The sequence below is a fragment of the Poecilia reticulata genome, chromosome 1, assembly GCF_904066995.2.
Source record: "Poecilia reticulata chromosome 1, P_reticulata-male-v2, whole genome shotgun sequence".
In the NCBI taxonomy this organism is placed as follows: domain Eukaryota; kingdom Metazoa; phylum Chordata; class Actinopteri; order Cyprinodontiformes; family Poeciliidae; genus Poecilia; species Poecilia reticulata.
Genome location: NC_088830.1, coordinates 10,721,363 through 10,742,013, shown reverse-complemented (window position 1 = coordinate 10,742,013; position 20,651 = coordinate 10,721,363). Strand labels below are relative to the sequence as shown.

The 20,651-nt window shown below is 40.4% G+C and overlaps 1 protein-coding gene across 2 annotated transcripts in view; it reads left to right on the top strand.

Annotated features, from left to right (window-relative positions):
• The window catches only part of adcy9a (adenylate cyclase 9a), a 46,825-nt gene that overhangs the window by 14,901 nt on the left and 11,273 nt on the right, over window positions 1–20,651 (top strand). For both annotated transcript variants that reach the window (XM_081605294.1, XM_017305613.2), the window contains 4 exons: window positions 14,778–14,977; window positions 17,204–17,311; window positions 17,430–17,698; window positions 18,419–18,521. In XM_081605294.1, the coding sequence (XP_081461420.1) occupies window positions 14,778–14,977; window positions 17,204–17,311; window positions 17,430–17,698; window positions 18,419–18,521 (680 nt within the window). The remainder of the gene's footprint in view (window positions 1–14,777; window positions 14,978–17,203; window positions 17,312–17,429; window positions 17,699–18,418; window positions 18,522–20,651) is intronic.

Below are 20,651 nucleotides of genomic sequence, written 5' to 3'. Positions count from 1 at the left end.
TATTGCGATAAACGATAATATCATTGTTTTGAGACCATTTTCAAGTAATATTATGGCATAATAATGCAAGAACACATTCTCAACGATCGACAAACTTTCAATTCTAATCAACATTTAAAACTGGAACTGGAAGATATTTGAAATATCCAGAACAAATAAACAAACAGCAGAAGCAGCTAGTAAATTATGAAGTCTCTGTAAACTAAATTCTCCTTAGTTCAGACCAAAGCATAAGACTGGAGACGTTTTTCATCCAGTCAAACTCAATCAATGGAAATCATTGAGTTTGTTTTATTTAATTTATCGTGCGACTAATTGATTTATTGCTTATTGTGACAGGCCTAGTCATGTATAATAAATATTTACAAAATTTCTGAAACTTTTTAGCCCCTTTAATTCCAGTGTCATAAACGTCTCTCTTTGTCTTTTTATTAGAAAAAAACAAGCATTTTATATTTTTCCCCATCATGTAAATGCAAATAGGAACTTTGTCAGAAAGGATATTATTCACAAAGCAGCAAACTGACTTGGATAAAGGTTTATTTTTTGTACAAAGTACCAATTTACATCCCTTGTATGCAAATTGGTAAATTTACAGTAGATGGAAAAATATATATCTTCACTAAGGGTAAAGCAAAATAAACAAAACATTTTGAAGGGATGAGAAAAAAATGTAATGCTCATGTGTTCAATAAAAGTCCAGTTTGAGTTGGAGTGAGTGGCTCTAAAAGCTGCCAAAGAAACACACATTTCTCTGTTCAGTTTCAAAGACTATGCAGTTTGCACCAGCAAAGCCAAAGACATGCAAAAATAATAAAAAGGCAAAAAAAAAAGACTCAGAAGGGTGAAAGCAGGAAGTGACCTTCATCTCTCAGTGTCGCCTGCACTGATGCATTGACTTGTCAAACAAAGCGCTTGTTAGTGTTTGTTGTATTATAAAGATAAGGAAATAAAGCAAATAGTCTGATCAAAGTCTTTGGCCTGATTACTCTGGCACACACACGTGCTGCTTACACTGAAACCCGTCTCTGGCAGGTGACCTGACAGCCGGTATGAGGTCATCTCAATGCTGTTTGTTGCTGTTAATGCTGCGCCTGTGTTGGTTTTGTTTTTTAATGTTAGGTTGTCACCAAAATCATTTTTTGCCATCGCTTCAGGCGGTTCGTCTTTTCTTCAATTCGGCCGCTTTGCCCCGACAAAAGAAAACAGGGAAGAATACAGGAATTTCATGGAAAAAGAATGTTTTTGTTTGTTTTTTTTTCTTCAGAGCACGTTTGTTGGTTTTATATTTGTGATTTTACCATAGAGTTTGGGATCATCATCCTGTGGGACCTCTGGGTTGTGTTCAGGTTTTAACCATCAGTCATCAGGACTCTGGAGGCTTCCACCGCCATGTCCGAGACTCGGTGCGCTCTTCTTTGGGTTGAAAGCCTCACCGTGAGTCGCAGGCATATTAAACGGCCAGACCCGACTCGCAGATCAAGCAAATAACAACTCGGCCCCGATTTCAGGTCGGGCTCGGGCAGCAAATCTAGAACTCTGTAATCCCAAAGGCTTCCCTAGTTTGTGAAAATGTCTCCTCCTCTGATCTTCACATAGTTCTGGTTTTCCAGTTCCAGATCGGTCCACTTAGCGCCGTAAAATGAATTCTTTAAAGAAATTACGTAACGTAGTGTGTCATGACTCGGAGACGGTGATTAAAGTCGGAGCCTCAGACTTCAAACTCGACTTAGACTTGTGCCTTTAAGACTGTAGACTCCACTTGGATCGGCAACACTTGTGTGAACATCTCTTACGTTGCAACAAAAGAAGGGTTAATAGATCACAGCCCAGCAAAAAACACTCAAGATTTCCTTATTAAAAGTTTTAAGACAAAGTTATATGTCCACTTGAGCCTGTTTTTTTTTTTTTTTTTTAAATCAGTGTTGATTCCAGGAAATTTCTGATGAATTGAAATCAATGAACCCACATGTTGTTTTTGAAACGTATTCCTCTTGTGTACAGCCAAAGGGAACCACTTAAACAGATCCTTAAAAGACCCAGGCTGGAGCTCTGTAGGACTCCGTCTTCATGAAGTTGGACCGGTTTGCGACGGGCTATCATCAGTCGTTTAGCTCCAGTTGTTTTCCTCCGATAGCAACAGATCAGGGACTCCCAATAGACGTTCAGTAACTGTTTTCATTATCCCGAATGTTCCTCTCAGTTTCTCAACAGATTTCTTGTAACTACATCTGTCATCATCTGGATCTCTCTCTCCCTCTGAATAGATCTGTAGTAACCTTCAGCCAGTGTCTCCCCACATGGACATCTAATCAACTCTGTGTTTTTTTCTCTCTCTTTTTTTTTTTTTCATACATCCCACACACTTCACTTGAGGTTTGTCATTTCTGTTGCTCAAGAATGTCATGAGTCAAGTTTGTTTGTATGTGTGTTGGCTGTTGATAAGCCATGCCGTGCCCCGTCCTTGCCTGATTACAGACACACAACACACCCTCACCGCCTTCACATATTTCTACTCCCACCTCCGTAAGGACAGAAAACTAACAGAACCGTTAAACAATACAATGTATTCAACGGCAAGGTCCAGTACTTTGCAAGATTGCAAAAAGAAACTGCAGTGTATTTTTTTTTTTTCATTTTCAGATTTTTACAGTGAATCAGCACAAAGAATGTGAAAAGTTTTCATGTCCAAATTAGCAGAAGCTCAATCAGATTGGACGGCTGGTGTCTCTATATGCACATTTTCAAAGCTCTGAGTTTTGATTTGATATTTCCCAGCATAACTAACATCCCTTTTTTTTTCTTTTTTGTTGCGTCTTTGTCTTTTTCTGTCTTTGTTTGCTTCTTTTTCTGTTTTGTGTGATTTTTTTTCTTTCTCTTTCTGAACTATTTCACTTTCAACAAAACAAATACGAGAAAAAAAAAAAACACGGGCGTTGCCCACAAAAATATTTTTGTAAAACAAAACGACGTGGGGCTCAATACATATACAGAGTATTATTTGTAGAAAAAAAAAAAAAAGATTTTGAAAAACCATGTGTGTTTTATGCGCCGCTTACTGTCGATTCGTGTGCGAGTCCCATTAAAACACGTTGAAGTTTACGGCTGTGAAGTGATAAAATGTGAAACGGCACCAGAGGTTTGAGTTCGCAAACAGACCTTCAGAGGTGTGTTTGGACGTCCAGGACAGTCAAACATTCGTGTTTGCACAATCTGTTCACGCACTTTTCTGTTGGTGTTGCAGAAAAAGTTCTATTTTTAGAAAACGTTAAGCTTCATAATCGTGTCCAAACATATTATCCACCTGCCTCACGTGTCATCAATCATTTAGTTAACCGTTACATAATGGGTGCTCTGATTCAAGGTGTTAGTGGTATTTGCAATGCGCTTGACGATTATCTAATAGTCTTGATGATTACCACGTGACTCTGCGTAATGGGTCGGACTGGTACGTGATTTCTAACTGGCTCCCGCAGCCGAGGCGTGTCGCTAACGCTTATCCGACTTCATTGCTACCTTTGGCGTTGTGAAAACCTGTGTGAAGTCATTTTTATGTGAATGCTTTTGGAAATAAATCCTAACTAAAAACATATGGTTGTGTTGTTTCAGCCTAAAATGATGTAAAAAAATGGGATGTTTATTTAGGGATACTGACACACAGTTCTATTAGAGTTCTTCAAATTATAAACCCAATAAAATACCTGGAGTTTTTAAATAACGACTTAGCGGCTGAAGCCGAAACTGGGGTGCCGTCAGGTCTTTCAGCTCTACAAAACGTAAAACCACAACATACAAATGCTTCACCAACACCTTAAATGAGCCTTTTTTTCCCCCCATTGAGATAAAAGGAAACCAAAAGTTAAAATTGAATTTCTTAAATAGTTTCAGAATCACATTATGAGGTGAGTTTTTCACACAGAGAGCTGAGTACGACTGCCTGATCCAGGCGTCACTGTTATCTGCTGCCGGACGCTCTGGGCTTTTACACTTTGCTGATATTCTGAAAAAAAGAAAAAAACCTCCTCATGTAAAGAAGTTGCCTTTCATGTTGAAGACTTTGAATTTTCCTAAAATGTCTCTCTGGGTACAACAGCTGATCTTTTATGGCTCCTGTTTGGTCACTAATAAACCGACTCGCACACTGTGCAGTTAAAACATGTCGTTTCCATTTGATCTTGGGTGGATTAATTTGGACTTTTGTATATCAACTTTCAATTAACTCCAATTTTTTTTGGGGGGGGGGGTATTTTCTTTGAGTGTGTTTGTAATTTAGCAGCGTTTAAAGAAATGATCACCATTTCCGTTTACCTCTGTGTTTGTACGGGTGTGTTGTGGCTCGTGTTTTCTCTGGAATGCCGTTGTGCTTAAGTGGTTGTCCTGAATAATAGATACAATCTGTGACCTCAAGCCTGTTAAGAGCTTCCTTACCCTTCCCTGTGCTGAGTTTTATAGCCATAAAACAGCGAAGGTATTTAGTCTGTGTTGGGAAGGGTGTGGGAGACGTTTGAGGTCATAACCCAGGTTTGCAAGGACTTCACAAATACAAATAGGTGACCAACAGTTAACAAAATGAACTAATTTAAACACCTGACGTGTCACCATGAGCCGACAGCAGGTTCTTTTTGCAGATAAGACGAAAGTTAACGACTTTACAATCAAACTCAGGCTGCACACGTTTGACTTTTCCACAAGGTGTGCAAGACTGAAGCATTAGAAAAGCATAAAAGCCAAGCTGAAGTTTAAGTTTACTGAAGTTTGCTAGACAGACCTACAAAGGCCAGAACTAGTGCGGTGTTGTTCTTTGGACAGAAGAGCCTAAAAGTAAATCCTTCAGATTTACTTTTAGAAGAGAAGAGCGGCTTGGCATAAACCAAATCCAGTGCTTCAGGGAAACAACCTCATACCGACCGTGAAACGTGTAAATATCACCGTTTCCTGCGCCTCGTCAAGGCAGCAAGTCAAGTTAAGGAATCTCATTCACTATTTGCCACAAGTCATGTAGACTCATATCAAACCTGTGGGTCAAACGGGAGCAAAAACTGGTGAAATGATTGCGACACTTTTCAGTAAGAAAGTGTTGAAAAGCTTGTGTTTTCCTTTAAATATGCACTGGTTTGTGTTGGTATGACCCAAGAAGGTCCGTTAAGTTAAAGTTAAGTTTGCAACCAGAAAAAATGAGGTGTGAATATAACAAACATTTTTCTACAATTTCACAATCTGACTGCAAAGATACAAGATGGTTAGAAATTTGCAAAACGACGAGAACGATTTACCAAACAGTAAGTTGTCGTTTTTGGTTAGGTATACAGAATTCATTAAGTATTGTTGAAATGTTAAGAGATAATTGACTGGTTTGTTAGATAACGTTCGAATGGATTCTGATTTCACTGCCATTTAATCGGCATCGATAAAATAAGTTGGCCTGTGTTCGGTTTCACAGTCGACGCGCGGTCCGCCAGGCCGCGCCACGTTGTTGCTTGAATCAAATTTCTTATCTGAATTGGATGCGATGTCTTTTTTCCTCTGTGGAGGAGAGAGGGATTTGTGCTACACCAGGAGGGAAGAAAAGAAAAATGGAAGAAGCAGAGAGAGAGGGAGAGAGAGAGAGAAGTGGTTGAAAGATGGAGCATATTTTCTGGTCATGACCTTTTTCCAAGGATTTCCCACAGCCTAACTTTAGGCACTGAGTGTGTGGACTTGCTAGACTGCAGACTGATTCCCCCAAAGCAGCAAACATGAAACTTACATAAGATTATATGTTTTCCATTACAAAAAAAAAAGTCTTTCAAACCCCTTATGAGCCTAATTATCTACTGCTAAACTCAGCGGGTTATAGAAACTCTTCCACTGACGGGCTGCAGCCTCCCCGAGAGAAACCCGGAGAATCCGTGAACACCGACTCCAAAAGTCCTTTTTAACAGCTGCGTGTCTTGTGTATTTATCGAGTATGACGCAGTGGCAGTCGGAGTGTGCGTCACTGCTCCTGTCAGCTCGCTGCACACCACAGAAACACTTGTGCGACCTACTGAGGACACAGACCGGTGATTGCTCAACAAGGGGGGAGGTTGAATCTGCAAAGCCGTATTGTTGACGTCCCTGTCCGATCTAATCATAAATACCTCTGTATCCTCAGAGTGATGCCATAAAAGTCTCATGTTTGACCCCAAAACCCCAAGAAGCCATGCTCAGTCATCCACGCGGCTCCCTAGAGATGGATCATTAAATCCCTTCTTTTTAAACAAAAGAAAGAAATAAGCCAAAGAAGATGTGGGGAGGGGAGCAAGTGAGGAAGTCCCTGGACTGAGATGATGGCAGAAAGGAGGGATTGATGTAGACGTGGGGAGGGTATTTGAAGGAGGACCGTGTGAGAGCTTCGTCCCTGGGCTCCATCAGCGTGTCCAAATATGGAGGCTTCTGCTATTGTTGAGCCGCGTTCTCAAGACCCACCAGCGACCAGGGAGAAAACCGGAGAGGAAGGGAGCTGCTGGTGTGTGGGTGTACCGAGAAGGAAAAAAAAAAAAAAAAGAAGAAGAGCGTGAACTGTGGGAGAGAGTTTAAGTGAGACGGCTAAAAAGGACAGAAGTAGACAAATTACCTGACGGTGACTCAAAGCGAGAGAGGTCTGCTGAAATGTGAGGCTTTGTAAAACAAAGTGGAGAAAATCTGAACAGATGGAAGTCTTTTGAAAGGGGGGAAAAAACAAATTTAAGTCTGTTTTTTTTCTCTTTCAGTTGTTTATTTTCTAACTTTTGCAAGCAGCGAGATGAAAGTGCCGAATAAAGTGACTGTAGAGTCGGTCGCATGTATTTCCTTGTGGTAGAAATGTTAATAGAGTACATTAAATTTTTTTTATTATACTAGCAGAATTTGGGAAAAATCTGGACTTTAATTTGAATTCACTTACTCAGTGAATGGGGAGGAAAAAGTTCCATTTGCCTTCTTTTGAACAGGATAAATGTGGGGTTTTCTTTTATTTTCAATGTGCCATGCATTATAAAAGCAGCAGTAACAAAGCTTATTGTTGACGAGGCTTATCCTCCATTCATATTCACATGCAAGTACACATTAATTTGTGTGGGACCAGAAGGGAGGTGGCGATCTTTGGGTCACTGGGGATGGGTTTGATCATGTGGTTGTAAGCTGCCACAAGGTGAAAGGGTATTTGTCAGGAAGTGCGGAGTTGGGGCTGGGATGACCCTCCGGGGATAATCTAAAATGTCAGATTTTAGCTGAAAGCGTTCGCTCTTCCGGCGGCGCTTTGGACTGGTTTTATTTATTTATTCATTTTTAGCTGTGTATTTCATCAACAACCCCAAACACTGGTTTAGTTTATGAATATCAATTGGAGAGTAAGAGAAAGAAAGGAAGCAAAACAAAAGTTGAGAGAGTGTTCGTGGAGAAGCCTTTCTCTGCAGCGTTGCGTCCAGTTAGTGGACGGTCTTCGAGTGTGCATGTGGAATGTGACGACTCAGCTGCACTTCCTTTTCATTCCCCCTTGTTTTCTTCACCAGCGGACGGACGGATTTGTCTGAGTACACACCTTTTCAGATTCTCCCCGGCGCATGCGAATGCGTGTTCACGTAGAGTTCGTTTGTCTCAGCACGTGAGTCCCATCTTCCTGGGCCAGTCGTCGAACGAGTCACAGAGATTGGAAAATATTCCCAGAGAAAGTGGGACGTCCCCGTTTCAATCAGAGGATTTGTCATTAGTTGATTAACAGTTTACCACCGAATAGATTCCTTCTGTCTTTGCTTTGTGTTACCTGGTTAAATCAGGTAACCTGGTTTTCAGCTGGTTTCATGTTTTTAACAGAAAAACTTTATCCTCACCAACTTTTGCTCAGATAAAAATATTTCTGTCCCCCATGCTAACGTAATAAAAACCAGTGAACAGTTTTTTCTTTCTGATTTTAAATTATAGAAGAACTGACACCATGTCAGCTTCCTATTAGCCTCCATAGCCATAAATGTCAAATCAAATTGATGACTTGAGTTTGTTAGCTAGAGCTCACTCTCGACTTTGGGATGCACTTGCATTAAATATGATTTCCCTGAAACCAATACAGTTATTCTCACACACACAGACATCCAACACATGTGTCATACAGTAATTACAAACTGAGAGCGTCTTTGGTGCACTTTGCTGTCGGAAAAGGCCGATATTTCCACCGCCTGCTCTCTCAAGCTGTTGAATGACCTCAGATGTCAAGGTTTGTTGTCCAAATTTATGGCTGATAAAGTAAGAAAGGCTGAAGTGGACATGGATGAAGAATGTGGGTTATGAAAGGCATGCTGGAAATCCAGGCCTTCAAAGCACATCTGCTCTCTTGATCCTATTTTACCATGTCTGGAGCTTTCTGCCTCTTTCCACCATCTCGTCTTTGTGTTTGAAACATGTCGGCTTTTTTTTTTGCCTGTTTTGCAGCATGAACCCCGCAGTTTAATCTGTTTAGATGGAAGAAATATGGCAAACTTCAATTGACGCCGTGTTTGACTGTATCAGGGCTCTTTCTCTGTTAAAGGCCACTTTTCATTTTGCATAGAAAATACGCGGCTGACATGTTTCTGTCACCTGACTGGAATTTGAAGAACTCGGCCATTTGAGACCAGGTCATAAAAAAACACCAGTTAGAATCATTAACAATAATTGTAGAATGGATGACGCAGAGTTTGTGTTTAGGCGCAAGTCTTGGTATTTTGTGAACACAAAGTTTAAAACGTTTGTGTAAAAATAGTTAGGTTTCAAAATGATTGAGGTTCTGCACATCTGTGAGCAGAGGCGAAGACATGGCTCCTTTTCAGCTCTACTGTGATCATTTAGTTGAGTGGGCTTAGAAGAATAATCATCTTTGAACTCAGCTGATTGAAAAGCAGCACGATTTTAATTATACACGGGTCTGTCTCAATAAATGAAACTGAAATATTTATTTATTTATTTATTTCAGCAAAACTAAAAATGTAGAGTTATTACTTTTTTTTTTTTTTTTACATAAGACCAAGAAAGAATATCAGCATATTAAAAAGTGTGTTCAGTTTATATGACATTAATACTTGGCTCCTTTTCTGTGTGGCTGAATGGCTGCACTGACTTTAGACCTTATAAAACACGGCAGTTTCCCAAATCATTGCCGTCTGTGGAAACTTTAAGTGGACCTCTAGCAGCTTGGGTTCTGTGCCTCTCTTCCTCCAAATCCTTTAATCTTTATTTCATAAAAGAAATGCAAGATTCATTTTATTCCAAAGAGATGATTTTGAACCTCTGTGGCTAAGCTTATTTATGTACGGTACACAAACCAATCCAACGTTCTTGTGCTTTAACAAAAGAGAATAACAAAGACATTTAGGAATTTTAGGAAAATTTAGGAAAATCTAGTCTTCAGTCTCATTAGTTACATTCTTTGCTGTTTTTTTCTGGTACAGGAGTCGTTTAACCAAATGAAATTGACTGTTGCTTGGTTATCCTCTGCAGTTGCTAAAATCATTCCTGTTGTGAAACAGTTTGACCACACTTTTTCCTTCCACTCAACATTCTATGTTTTATAAAAGCATTTCTTTGCAATGACTATGTGAATGTGTTTAGTGAAATAACTTTTCAATTAAATTTTAATTTTGGGTTTGTGGTGATAACAGGTAAGCCCTCACTCATTCATCTTTCAGGTTACTGTAATTTCTAAATAAAAAAATAAAATGGTTTTACTGAAGTTGTCAGCAACAGCTCAGGCCAAGGTGAAGGTGGGTGAGAAGGTGAAGGTCCTGCTAATGTACTTGGAGAGAAGCTAATGGATGGTATGAGAGCGAGAGCGAACCCTTTTGTGAGAGAGTAGACCATCCTGGAAGTTATTAGTCATGCACTCTCTAATGATTTATTAATTTCTGTAGACAGAAAGTCTACTGTTCATCAGAGTTGTTGATTGGCCGGTTGGTTCTACTGTTGATCTATTAAACTGGGGTCTTTCAGCTCAGCTTATAGTGGACTGCAATTATTTTTGCATCAGCCCATGCAAGTTCTTCTTGTAACAAGGTCAGGTCGATATATGTTTACAAGCAGGTTCCTGTGTCATTTGGGATATTGAAAGAACTCCAGCAATCCTTTGGCGCGTTACATGCAAGGCTGAGATCTGTGAGGTGAACGTCAGGACCGTTGCGGCCGTGCGTTTTGTGTCCCGTGTTTATTGAAGAGGCTACTCTGTTATTACTCAAGATTCAGATGGTATTCACTCGCTGGATGGTGAAGGAATGAAAAATATGCTATGCGTGTGTGTTTGATTCGCTAAAAATGTTGCAGAGATTCTGTAGTACACAAACTAACACATGAATGCACCCGGCTAGCGTCAGACTGACGCACAAAGGTTTTACATACACGTAGGTGGGGTGGTCGTCGGTCGCAGCTAAAGAGGCTCTAACATTGCTGCCTTCTTTTTTTTTTTTATCTGTTCCTGTTTAAAATAAAAACTTATCAGGGGAATCATTTCTTTGAGAATGGCTGTCAAAGAAATGATCCTTCCTTATCTGGACTGGAAAACATTCAACATTTTCCTAAGCTAGTTTTGCTAGTAGCATACAACAAAAGGAGACCTCTTTTCTGTGGCACTTTCATTGGATTAATTGAAATTAATTACATTTATGTATCTAAAATTAAGGCCTTAAAATATCTTGAATTTAATGAAAGTTGGCCTTAAATACCTTAAATATCCTATATTCTATGTAGTTGTTTTTTTTTTGTTGCCTGACTTTTCTATCAGGCAAAAGTTTGAGTTGTATTCAAACATCTTCAATACATGCTGTCGTTATGTGACTTGAGACATTTTCAACTACTGCTAACTAGTTGCTAATGTACCCTTGCTAGCTATCTATTTAACTAGCTTTTTTGCATCTATCATGGATAAGTGCAAAGTTATTGGCAGTTGAATGGATGAAGTTTGGTTGTTGGCATACAACCATACATGGTATGACTGCATGCTAACCATACAATATATGCGATGTATGCTACGACCATACATGGTATGACTGCATGCTACATTCTGTGCAAAAAAGCTTCGAACTACGGGGTTAATTCTGTAGAGACAAATATACAGTGGGGGAAGCACATAGTTGCAGCTAAGAGCCACAAACGTACCTCAGAAATGCCACAGTTTTGATTCCCTGCTGTGGCTAAAGCTACCTAGAAAACATTCAACGCTGCTACTTCTACTAGCACTGAGAAGAGCTGCATTTGGTGCGACACAAACTCTAAAGTCGGATGTTTAGTGAATTTTAAACACCAGTCTTGGCTATTAAATAATTTTGTTTAAAAAAAAAGTTGCTACTATGGAGAGAAAACTACGGTTCACAATGGTCTTTAGAGGTTTTAAGTTTCAGTTCGTGAAATATGTAGAAACCCTGATCAATAATGCCTGTCCCTGGTTCTTATTCTCCCTTTGCCAATCCTGTCTCAGTGGAAAACAGTGAATGAATGAATGAATGAATGAATGAATGAATGAATGAATGAATGAATGAATGAATGAATGAATGAATGAATGAGCAATTAGAGATGGGTTGTCCTCATATTTCTGGTCAAGGTTGCAATGCAGACTCCTGGTCCGCCTCCGGTTGTCTCTAAGCTGTCAGGGACAGATCTGTTCGCCGAGGCCAGCTAGCCGGGTTGCTGTGTGTTTGGACAGGCTGATATCAGCTGGCTACGAGCCACCTCTCTAATCCTCTGTTTGTGTATTTCCTTGTTGGCTCTACACTAGTGTGAACAGGCCAGAGCCCTGGGCTGATATGCAAACATCGTTGGTGAAACACCCAGTGTTGCATTACTGTCTGCTTGTCAGCATGTGTATGCATCACTATGGCTGCCTGATGGAAGTAGAGCCCCTTTTTGAAGAATGTAATGTAAACAAACATGCATATCGTTTATGTTTTTGAGTTTTCTTTTGCTTTGATGTCTTGGATAGGTTTTCAGACTTTTTAAAAATACGGTAAATGCAGAGGGAGAATTACTGTTTCTGTATATTTTTCTTATTTTTTGAGTTATACAGTTTTTGGAGTGGATGGTACCCCGTAGTCTTACTGTGTTCAGCTGTGATTGTATGCAATTTTTGTGTTATTAATTACTCTGTGTTCTTTCATCTGTGTTTCTGATGTTCTGACTTCACAGAAATATCTGCCATATGACAAGCAAAGCAATGGGTTAGATAAAGCAGTTAAATTTTAACATGTAAAACACACCAGATGAAATTATAAACCAATGCTGGATGCTCAGTAAAACCAAGTCCATCATATATTTTAGCATAATAATAAGTAATATTTAAGCTGCATGTTCTGCTAAGGTTTAAACATCTAGAAGGGTTTGTTCCAAACTGGTCAATGATGGGTACTTACATTTTCAAGTATCTGGTAAGTCTAGTCTACCCAGTGAAGGGAATTGATGGCATCACAAAGACTCCTGGCACATTCAGAGAGAAATGTAGAAAAACACAGAATCTGGACATTGTGTAGTGACGGTTATATGAGTATCGGACATCTGGAATGGGTCAATGGAGGACAAAGGTACTTTAAATGTTGTTACTCTCCTCCTTCAGTCATACTGTTGATGAAATTGGAAAGTACTGAAATTGTACTTCGAAATGTTCTTGAAGTGGCTGCTGGATCTTATGTTTTTTCATTATTATCTGTCGTTTGTACTCTGTACCATTTGGTACCAAAATGAGCTAAGTGTTAACCTCCAAGAGTCAATGGTCAGATTCAAATTTAGGTTGAAGCCTAATCTTTTTTCCAGTTAGTGTAAATCATTGATTATTATGACTCTGTAAAGCAACAGCAGTGAATTGGAGCCACTTCTTGCACAGGGAGGGTAATAAAAGTACACTTGTGCAAGTTATCTATTGACATAGCTGTACATTTACAACAGACTTTCATCTCTCGCCTCACCTTGGCTCTTGTAACAAATTAATTTGGTGAGCTTGCAAACCAGAAATTTTAGATACTTTCTGAAGGATTTTCACTGTTACATTTTCTCAAAACAAAGAGGAAAACGGCATCAGGTTCAGCTGCCCCTGGGTATGGAACACAAAAAGCAACCCCTTTAAGAATTATATCAAGTGTATTATTTTACAAGAAAGATTTGTCTTTATTTTTTTTTCATTTTGTTGTTTATGCAAAACCCTGTATTGCGCCAGATACGCCAGCTTATATGATCCAGCTGTGTACATCTTGATATTTAATAGGATGGCTATTTTGATAGCTTGTGGAATAATTCATTCATTCGTACGTACTGTAATTATGTAAGAATGCTCTCTGGGGTTGATCATGAATAGCTCGTTGGGACCAGAGGCAACGTCACACTGTGTGAGAGAGAGAGAACAGCTGATGTTAAACAACTCTGCAGATAACCAGGATTTGACTATTAGATCAAAACGAAGACGAAATGCATTTACATTTACAGTGTAAATGCATTCACTGTGAATGCATTTACAGTGAATGCATTCACTGCATTCACTGTAAATGCAGTGAATGCATTTACAGAAAGCATTCACTGTGAATGCTAGCATTATCCTAGCATTTACGATGGGTATTTTGAGTTTAGCATGATTTGCAAGTTAGCATTAATAAGAGGACTTAAGACTTAAGAGGCCAGTAAAGCTTTAACTGTGAGATTTCAGCACGTCCCATTACTGACCAAATTGGATTTTTATGAAGGATAAAACTGAGCGAGTTTGCTGTGACATGCTCACATCTAACTACCATTTTAGGTTTAGCGGAAGAGTAAATTAACAGCCAACATGTCTATTGAAGGAAGTTTCCTTTTGTAGAAACTGGATATACTCTTTTTTCGCTTCCTCTGTTTCATGTAAGCGCCTTAATGATACTAATCTCCTGGTCACACTATTGTCTATCTGCTTTTCTTATCATTTGTTGTTGTAAGACATGAAGCCACAGGAAATGGATGCTCCTAAATTGCATCTAACCAGAAAAACCACACAACTGTGACTCAACAAATATCACAGCAGTGACCCAAAAATATTGCATAACCTCACTCTATGCTATGTGGATGTTTCACTCATCTGGGGAGACTTTATGCCTGTATCGTTCGTCCTGTCATCCTGTATTACTTTATTAATTTGGATAATTAGCTGACCTTTCTCAGGAATTCGCAGAACATTGGAATTACAATCATAAATGGTCAGTATGGCGATTTCACAGGAAAGTAATTCACCTGGTTTTAGCGCAGCAGAACACTGTGAATTATATCTCACTGATCTCAATACACACACATTGGGCTGAGCAGGAAGAACATTATTAGCTCCATGCATACTTCACTGGAGTCGATGTGAAAAAAACATTCACTGTAATTACCTCAACTTAAGGCTCTCAAAGTAAGATATCAAGCAGTTTGACAGCAACTTTAAAAAAAAAAACAAATCCATCTCCGAACCTCCTACCACGAGTAAAAACTCCCACATGGTGTGGCGTGTCCTCTGATTAAAACATGAAGCCAATGAAATTAACTTTGCTTTATGCATTTTACATAAAGATTAACTGTTTTTCCATCACTTTTCTGTGGCATTGAATGTCTCATCAGTGGAAAACTGGGTGTATCAGCATTTAGACTTGGTAACTTTGGACCACCCCTATCATTAATTGCCTTTTCTCGCAGTATTGGTTTCATGTGCCACTTTTCTTACTGTTTGTGTGCTGCAGATTTGTCCATCTTTCTGTCAAAGTAAATGACAAGAGAGATGACAAAGTACTTATGGGCTCCTAAACGGAGAATATTTTGTCTTGTCTTTTTGCCAGGAATGAAAACGTACCTGATCTCAGGAAGGAAGCCAGACCATGATGTGCAGTGTGGCTGCTCTCAGGTGGGGCTGCCTGGTGGGGAGTTTGCAGGGGTCAACGTGCCCTCCTGCCCTCAGCCTCGTACCCCGGACCTCATCCACGGAGCAGCACAGGCTGCCGAGTCCCTTCTGCCTCACAAACCATCGGACAGAACTGTGGTGAGGATGTACTTCAAGAAAACACTTTGTCTATGGCTTATTGAGTTTTGTCCCATTAAACTGGTCACATTAAGGAAATCCCTGTTTGAATAGCTGTGAAATAAGATGGTGCAAAGATGCAGCAGCTGATTTTACTTGATTTGTTTTGAGACGGTCTGAGAAGCTGCAGCTAAAAGACTGGATCTGGAAAAGGCGCGCACAACATTCTGAGAGTAGTAGCGTCCTCTTTCTTTGTCATCGCCATATGTTTCCTCACAACAATTAATGTGGTCAGTAGATAATTTTCCTTTGCAGACAAGAGTCAGGACAATGTGAAATAAATAAAATTAAAAAGCCTACATGGCAAAAGTGTTCTTGTGGTTTTAAGGACAGTTTCTCTGAATATTTGCCTATGGAGTCACTTTAAACTGAGATGAGTTGTTGAACTGTATTCTTTTTGTGGATTTAAATTTCCCCACCAAAATGTCCGTTTTGCACATTGACGAGACAGGAAAGCAGCAGTAATGACTAAATTTACTTTCACTAATTAATCTAAAAAAGATATTGGTAAATAATTTTGGTCATCTATTGAAAAGATATTAAAATAATACTTATCATTGAGTAGAAATATAAACAGCTGCTTATGGATGACACTTTGCAGATCGTGTTCAAGAATCACTGTTGAGGGAGAATTCATGACACTTGGAGTTTAAAAGCCTCCAAATATTTTATTCCATGCCGTTTTTAGCAATTTGTATTACAAACTTCATCTCATACCAACTGGTATGAGATCTTTTAGTAAAAATACTGAGTTTCTCAGTGTTTTGGGGCAGCACTGTATCACTGTATTTCAGATACAACTAGAGGAAATTTAAGTATCTCCATTGCTTTCTCTGACATATCATTATGAAGATTTTACATTGTACAAACAATATGACCATGAGAATTTGTAAACTTTAGCTATGTCCTACTTTACCTACAACCCAACCATGCATATAGACTCTATGAAAGTTTGTACTTTTGGTGAACAAATATATTTCTAAACAGCTGACTTAATCTTTCTTGTAAGCGAGGACAAAATATGTAGAAGTTTTCCTTCCAGGCGTCTGACTGGTTGTAGACGGAAACTTCAGGGGAAGGGAGACTACTGTGCTACTACTTGACTTATGAGCCTTCGTTCAGCCAGCTGATAGGCAGTGTACAACAGCATGTGGGGAAGGAGAGGTTCTGCTGTGCTTGAAAATTGCTGCACTTTCTCCGAAATCTCTTAAACCACCCATTATCTTCTGCTTATCCAAGGTTGAGTCGTGGGGGTAGCAGCCTAAGTAGAGAGGCCCAGACTTCCCTCTCCCCAGCCACTTGACCCGACTCCTCTGGGACAACCCAAGGCGTTCCCAGGGCCCACTTCACTGTAGATTCATCACCAATCCACCTATCGATCTCCCACTGCCATCTCCCCTCAAGACCCACGATACTTAAACTCCTCCACTCCACTCGGGGTGGGACCTTGTCCCCAACTCGGAAAAGGCACTCTACCCTTTTCTGCCTCAAGATCATTGCCTCAGTTTTGGAGGCACTGATCCACATCCCGGCTGCTTTGTACTCGGCTGAGAAAGCCTGAGGAAGACCACACATCGTCTGCAAAGAGCAGAGACCAAATCCTAAGGTCACTAAGTCAGGTGACAAAGGGCCACCATGGTGGAAACTAGCCCCAACTTACTTATGCCAATGCAGACCAAGCTCTGACAGCAGTCATGCTAAAACCCGTATCAAAGGGCCTGGTTTCTCATACTCCCAAACATTAAGAAGGCTTTAAAATATATGAAAGCAGAGGTGAATCATTTACATGTAACTTGTTAAAGCCTTGGCACTCTACCTTTTTAACAAATATCTGGCATTTGCCTGGTTCAGACAGACTGAGTGCAATAACAAAGTATTTTCAGTGTTTGGTGCAGCCTCAAGCAACGCCTCAAACTTTGGGCCAGAACAGGAAGAAGAATATGTCCTGGAACATATCTGCCTAAAAAACAATAAGAAAAGTGTGCCGCAATTTAGATTGAGGCAAAACATATTAAACCCTTTTTGTTCCTGCGACATTTGAAGACATGTGGCGGTGATTGTCTCTTAGGACAGAACCTTCGACAGCCACGATTTTCACTAAACTGTACAGAAAAATCAGTGTTGTGCCTCTGGAGCTCGAGCAAATGTTGTAATTTGTGAAACCCCACTCCCACTTTGTCTCCCCAGCCTCCCTGTGTTTTCCATGGCACCGTGCACTCGTCCATGGCAGAGCAGGGCGATGATGTGGCTGTTGTGAACGGCTGCCAGGAGGAAAACAAGGCCAGCGGCGCCAAGGTACAGCCCACATTAGCGCCACACTTATCGCCTACTTCTCCAAGCGTTCCCCACTTACTCTACTCGACACGCGGGCCCTCCCGCTGTTTTTTATCGCCTTTTGGTTTCCTCTCAAAAGTTCCTGCCAGGCCACAGCCCGAAAGCGGTCAACGGTCTCTTGAGCCCCCCGCTGGAGGACGCCGTGCGTGCCAGCCAGAGCTCCCTGTGCGACATCCTCCAGGAGAAAGAGAAGAAGACCAGCACCAGCACGGGGACCGGCACAAGCCTCGGCATGGCGGTGGCGGCGGCAGGCACAGGCATGGACCACTCTGCCCTCATCCAGCTGCGTGCTAAGAACTTCAAACGGAAAAGCGACGCCCACTTCGTGGACGTTATCGGGGAGGAACGGTGAGGAGGCCAGTTAAAGGTGGGGTTTATGAGCCGATAGCACGGCGGAGAGCAATAAAGCAATCTGGTTTTATAATGAGGGTTTTCGTAAACTTGTTCGCTGGTAATAAACCTTTGAACTGAAGAAATGCAGTGAAGCAAAGATTCATGCTGTGCCTTGCGTAGGTATTCATACCGCTTCAGTTTAGTTTTTACATTTTGTCACCTTACAACCACAAAGGCATCCCTGTAGAATGATACTGCCAGCACCATGTTACTGAAATGAAACATATGTCAGGGGTCACAGTCTTGGCCGGCTGGCTAATTTAGCTGGACGTCCATGTCGTAGAGGTTGGTTTCCGTTTTGGATCTACACTGAGATTAAATAACACACAAGTGGACTTCTTTTCTTTCTGGATTTTACTCTGGTGTATCTTTATGTTTCTTTTTATTATTTTTTTTATAGTTTTGTTTAAATGAATACAATCCCAATAAGATACATGGAGATTTGTGGTTGTAACTTAATGTAGCATAAAGTGGTTCAATGGCAGGAACTTAGAAAAGTTGATTTTTTTTTTCAGAATTTTTCCAGTTAGTAAGCTATGCAGTGGTTCAAACAAGAAAGATTAATCACCTGAATTTGTTTTTATTTGTCGTACAATTGGGTGATATGAACAGATAGTCATTTAAAATAAAGAGGTATTTATCCTACTCACATTTAGTTCTTTGACTTCTCTGCAGTCTGATGGAGGACTACTTTTTCAAGCCGCCCATCAACAAGATCAGTTTGGACTTTCTGGAAAGGTCCCTGGAGAAGGCGTATCGCAGCAGCTACAAAGAAGAGGTACACAGACTTACACACACACATGCACATGCACACGCACACGCACACACACACACACACACACACACACACACACACGCATACACACACACACACACACACTTCACTTAGATAGCCTCGTGACTACCAGTAGTTCATTTTTGTCCTCTGTAGAGGACATTTCTAAACTTGAATATCTCCCACCCCCAGCATTCTACTGAATTAATTCCTTTTGGTATCTACAGAGGACATTTAGGGCCTTTCAATGATGCCACATGTGAAGGGGTGGGGCTTTTGTACCTTCCTTTTTCTCATTCATAAAAATGACGTTCATCAGTAGAAGCACATTTTATGGGGAGAGACAAAGTAAGTGCAAAAAACTTTTTATTGTGCAAATTTTGGTTTAAAATTTTGTTGGCATATTCTAAATAAGTCTATTAGCAGCACATTAAAACATTCTATGAATTATTTTGACTGTATTTTATCCTAGTATTTAAAAGTTTAAAAATTGTCCTCTGTGGTGGACATTTGTAATTATTGTTTTGTTTTTTCTGTATCCATCCATCCATCCATTCATCCATCCATTCATCCACCCATTCATTCGTCCATCCACCCACCCACTCATTTATCCATACATCCACCCACTCGTTCATCCATCCATCCATCCATCCACCCATCCACCCACTCATTCATCCATGGGTGGATGGATGAATCCATCCATCCATCCATCCATCCATCCATCCATCCATCCATCCATCCATCCATCCATCCATCCATCCATCCATCCATCCATCCATCCATCCATCCACTCATTCATCCATCCATCCATCCATCCATGCACCCACTCATTCATCCATCCACCCACCCATCCATCCACCAACCCATCTATCCATCCATTTATCCATCCATACATCCACCCACTCATTCATCCATCCTCCCACCAACACATCCATCCATTCATCCATCCATCCATCCACTCATTCATCCATCCATCCACCCACTCATCCATCCATCCATCCATCCATCCATCCATCCATCCATCCATCCATCCATCCATCCATCCATCCATCCATCCATCCATCCATTTTCTGTACACCCTTGTCCCTTAGTGGGGTCGGCAGGAGGTGCTGGTGCCCATCTCCAGCTAACATTCCGGGCGAGAGGCAGGGTCACCCTGGACAGGTAGCCAGTCTGTTGCAGGGCAACACAGAGACAAACAACCATGCACACACACACCTAGGGAGAATTTGGAGAGCCCAATTAACCTGACCGTGATGTTTTTGGACTGTGGGAGGAAACCGGAGTACCCGGAGAGAACCCACCATACACAGGGAGAACATGCAAATTCTATGCAGAAAGACCCTGGGCCAGGAATCGAACCCAGGACCTTCGTGCTAGGCAACAGTGCTCAGTCAATGTGAAATTCATTCTTATGTTGATATTTGGATATTTTCTTTGGGACAAACTGGTTGCCATCAAGGTTCAATTCCAAATGTATGGGGTTCCGATGTCCACTGTAGTAGACACATCATATTTCAAAAATAAAACTTTTTTCAAAAATGTTTTTCTTCAGTATTCTAATTACCTTACAAAGATTGTGGAATAAAAAAAATGGTGATTGGATAATATTTTTTTTCCTGGTAGTCAGGATTTTTATTTTAGCTTGTCTGGTGATTTTGCAGCTTGCTACTGTATCTAACATGAACATGTTTTTCTCCTTTTTCTCTTCCATGTTCTGACTTTCTTTTTAAGATAACTGAATGATTAATGGACAGAATAAAAACAACCTTTCTTTGTAACACGTCATAACTCCGTGCCACAGTGAAGACTCTTACTATAAAGACCAGTTCCAGATGTCCTCTGCTGACCCTGGAGACTTTCAGCCCCCTGCTGTAGCATAAGTGTTACTACAGCCTTAAAAAAAAAAAAAAAAAAAAACACAGCACATTGCTTCAGTTTCAGCGTCTCTTCCTTACAATTAATTTTTCAACTTCATTGATAAATTCCAGCACTTGCACCAATATACATCTCATATCTTCTAGCATTATACAACCCTGGGTGAACCCTGAAGTTAGGTTCTAGAGTTAAACTTATCAATGTTTTGCTTATAAAACGCAAACTCCTTCATATCATTTAATGTTTCACTTTAAG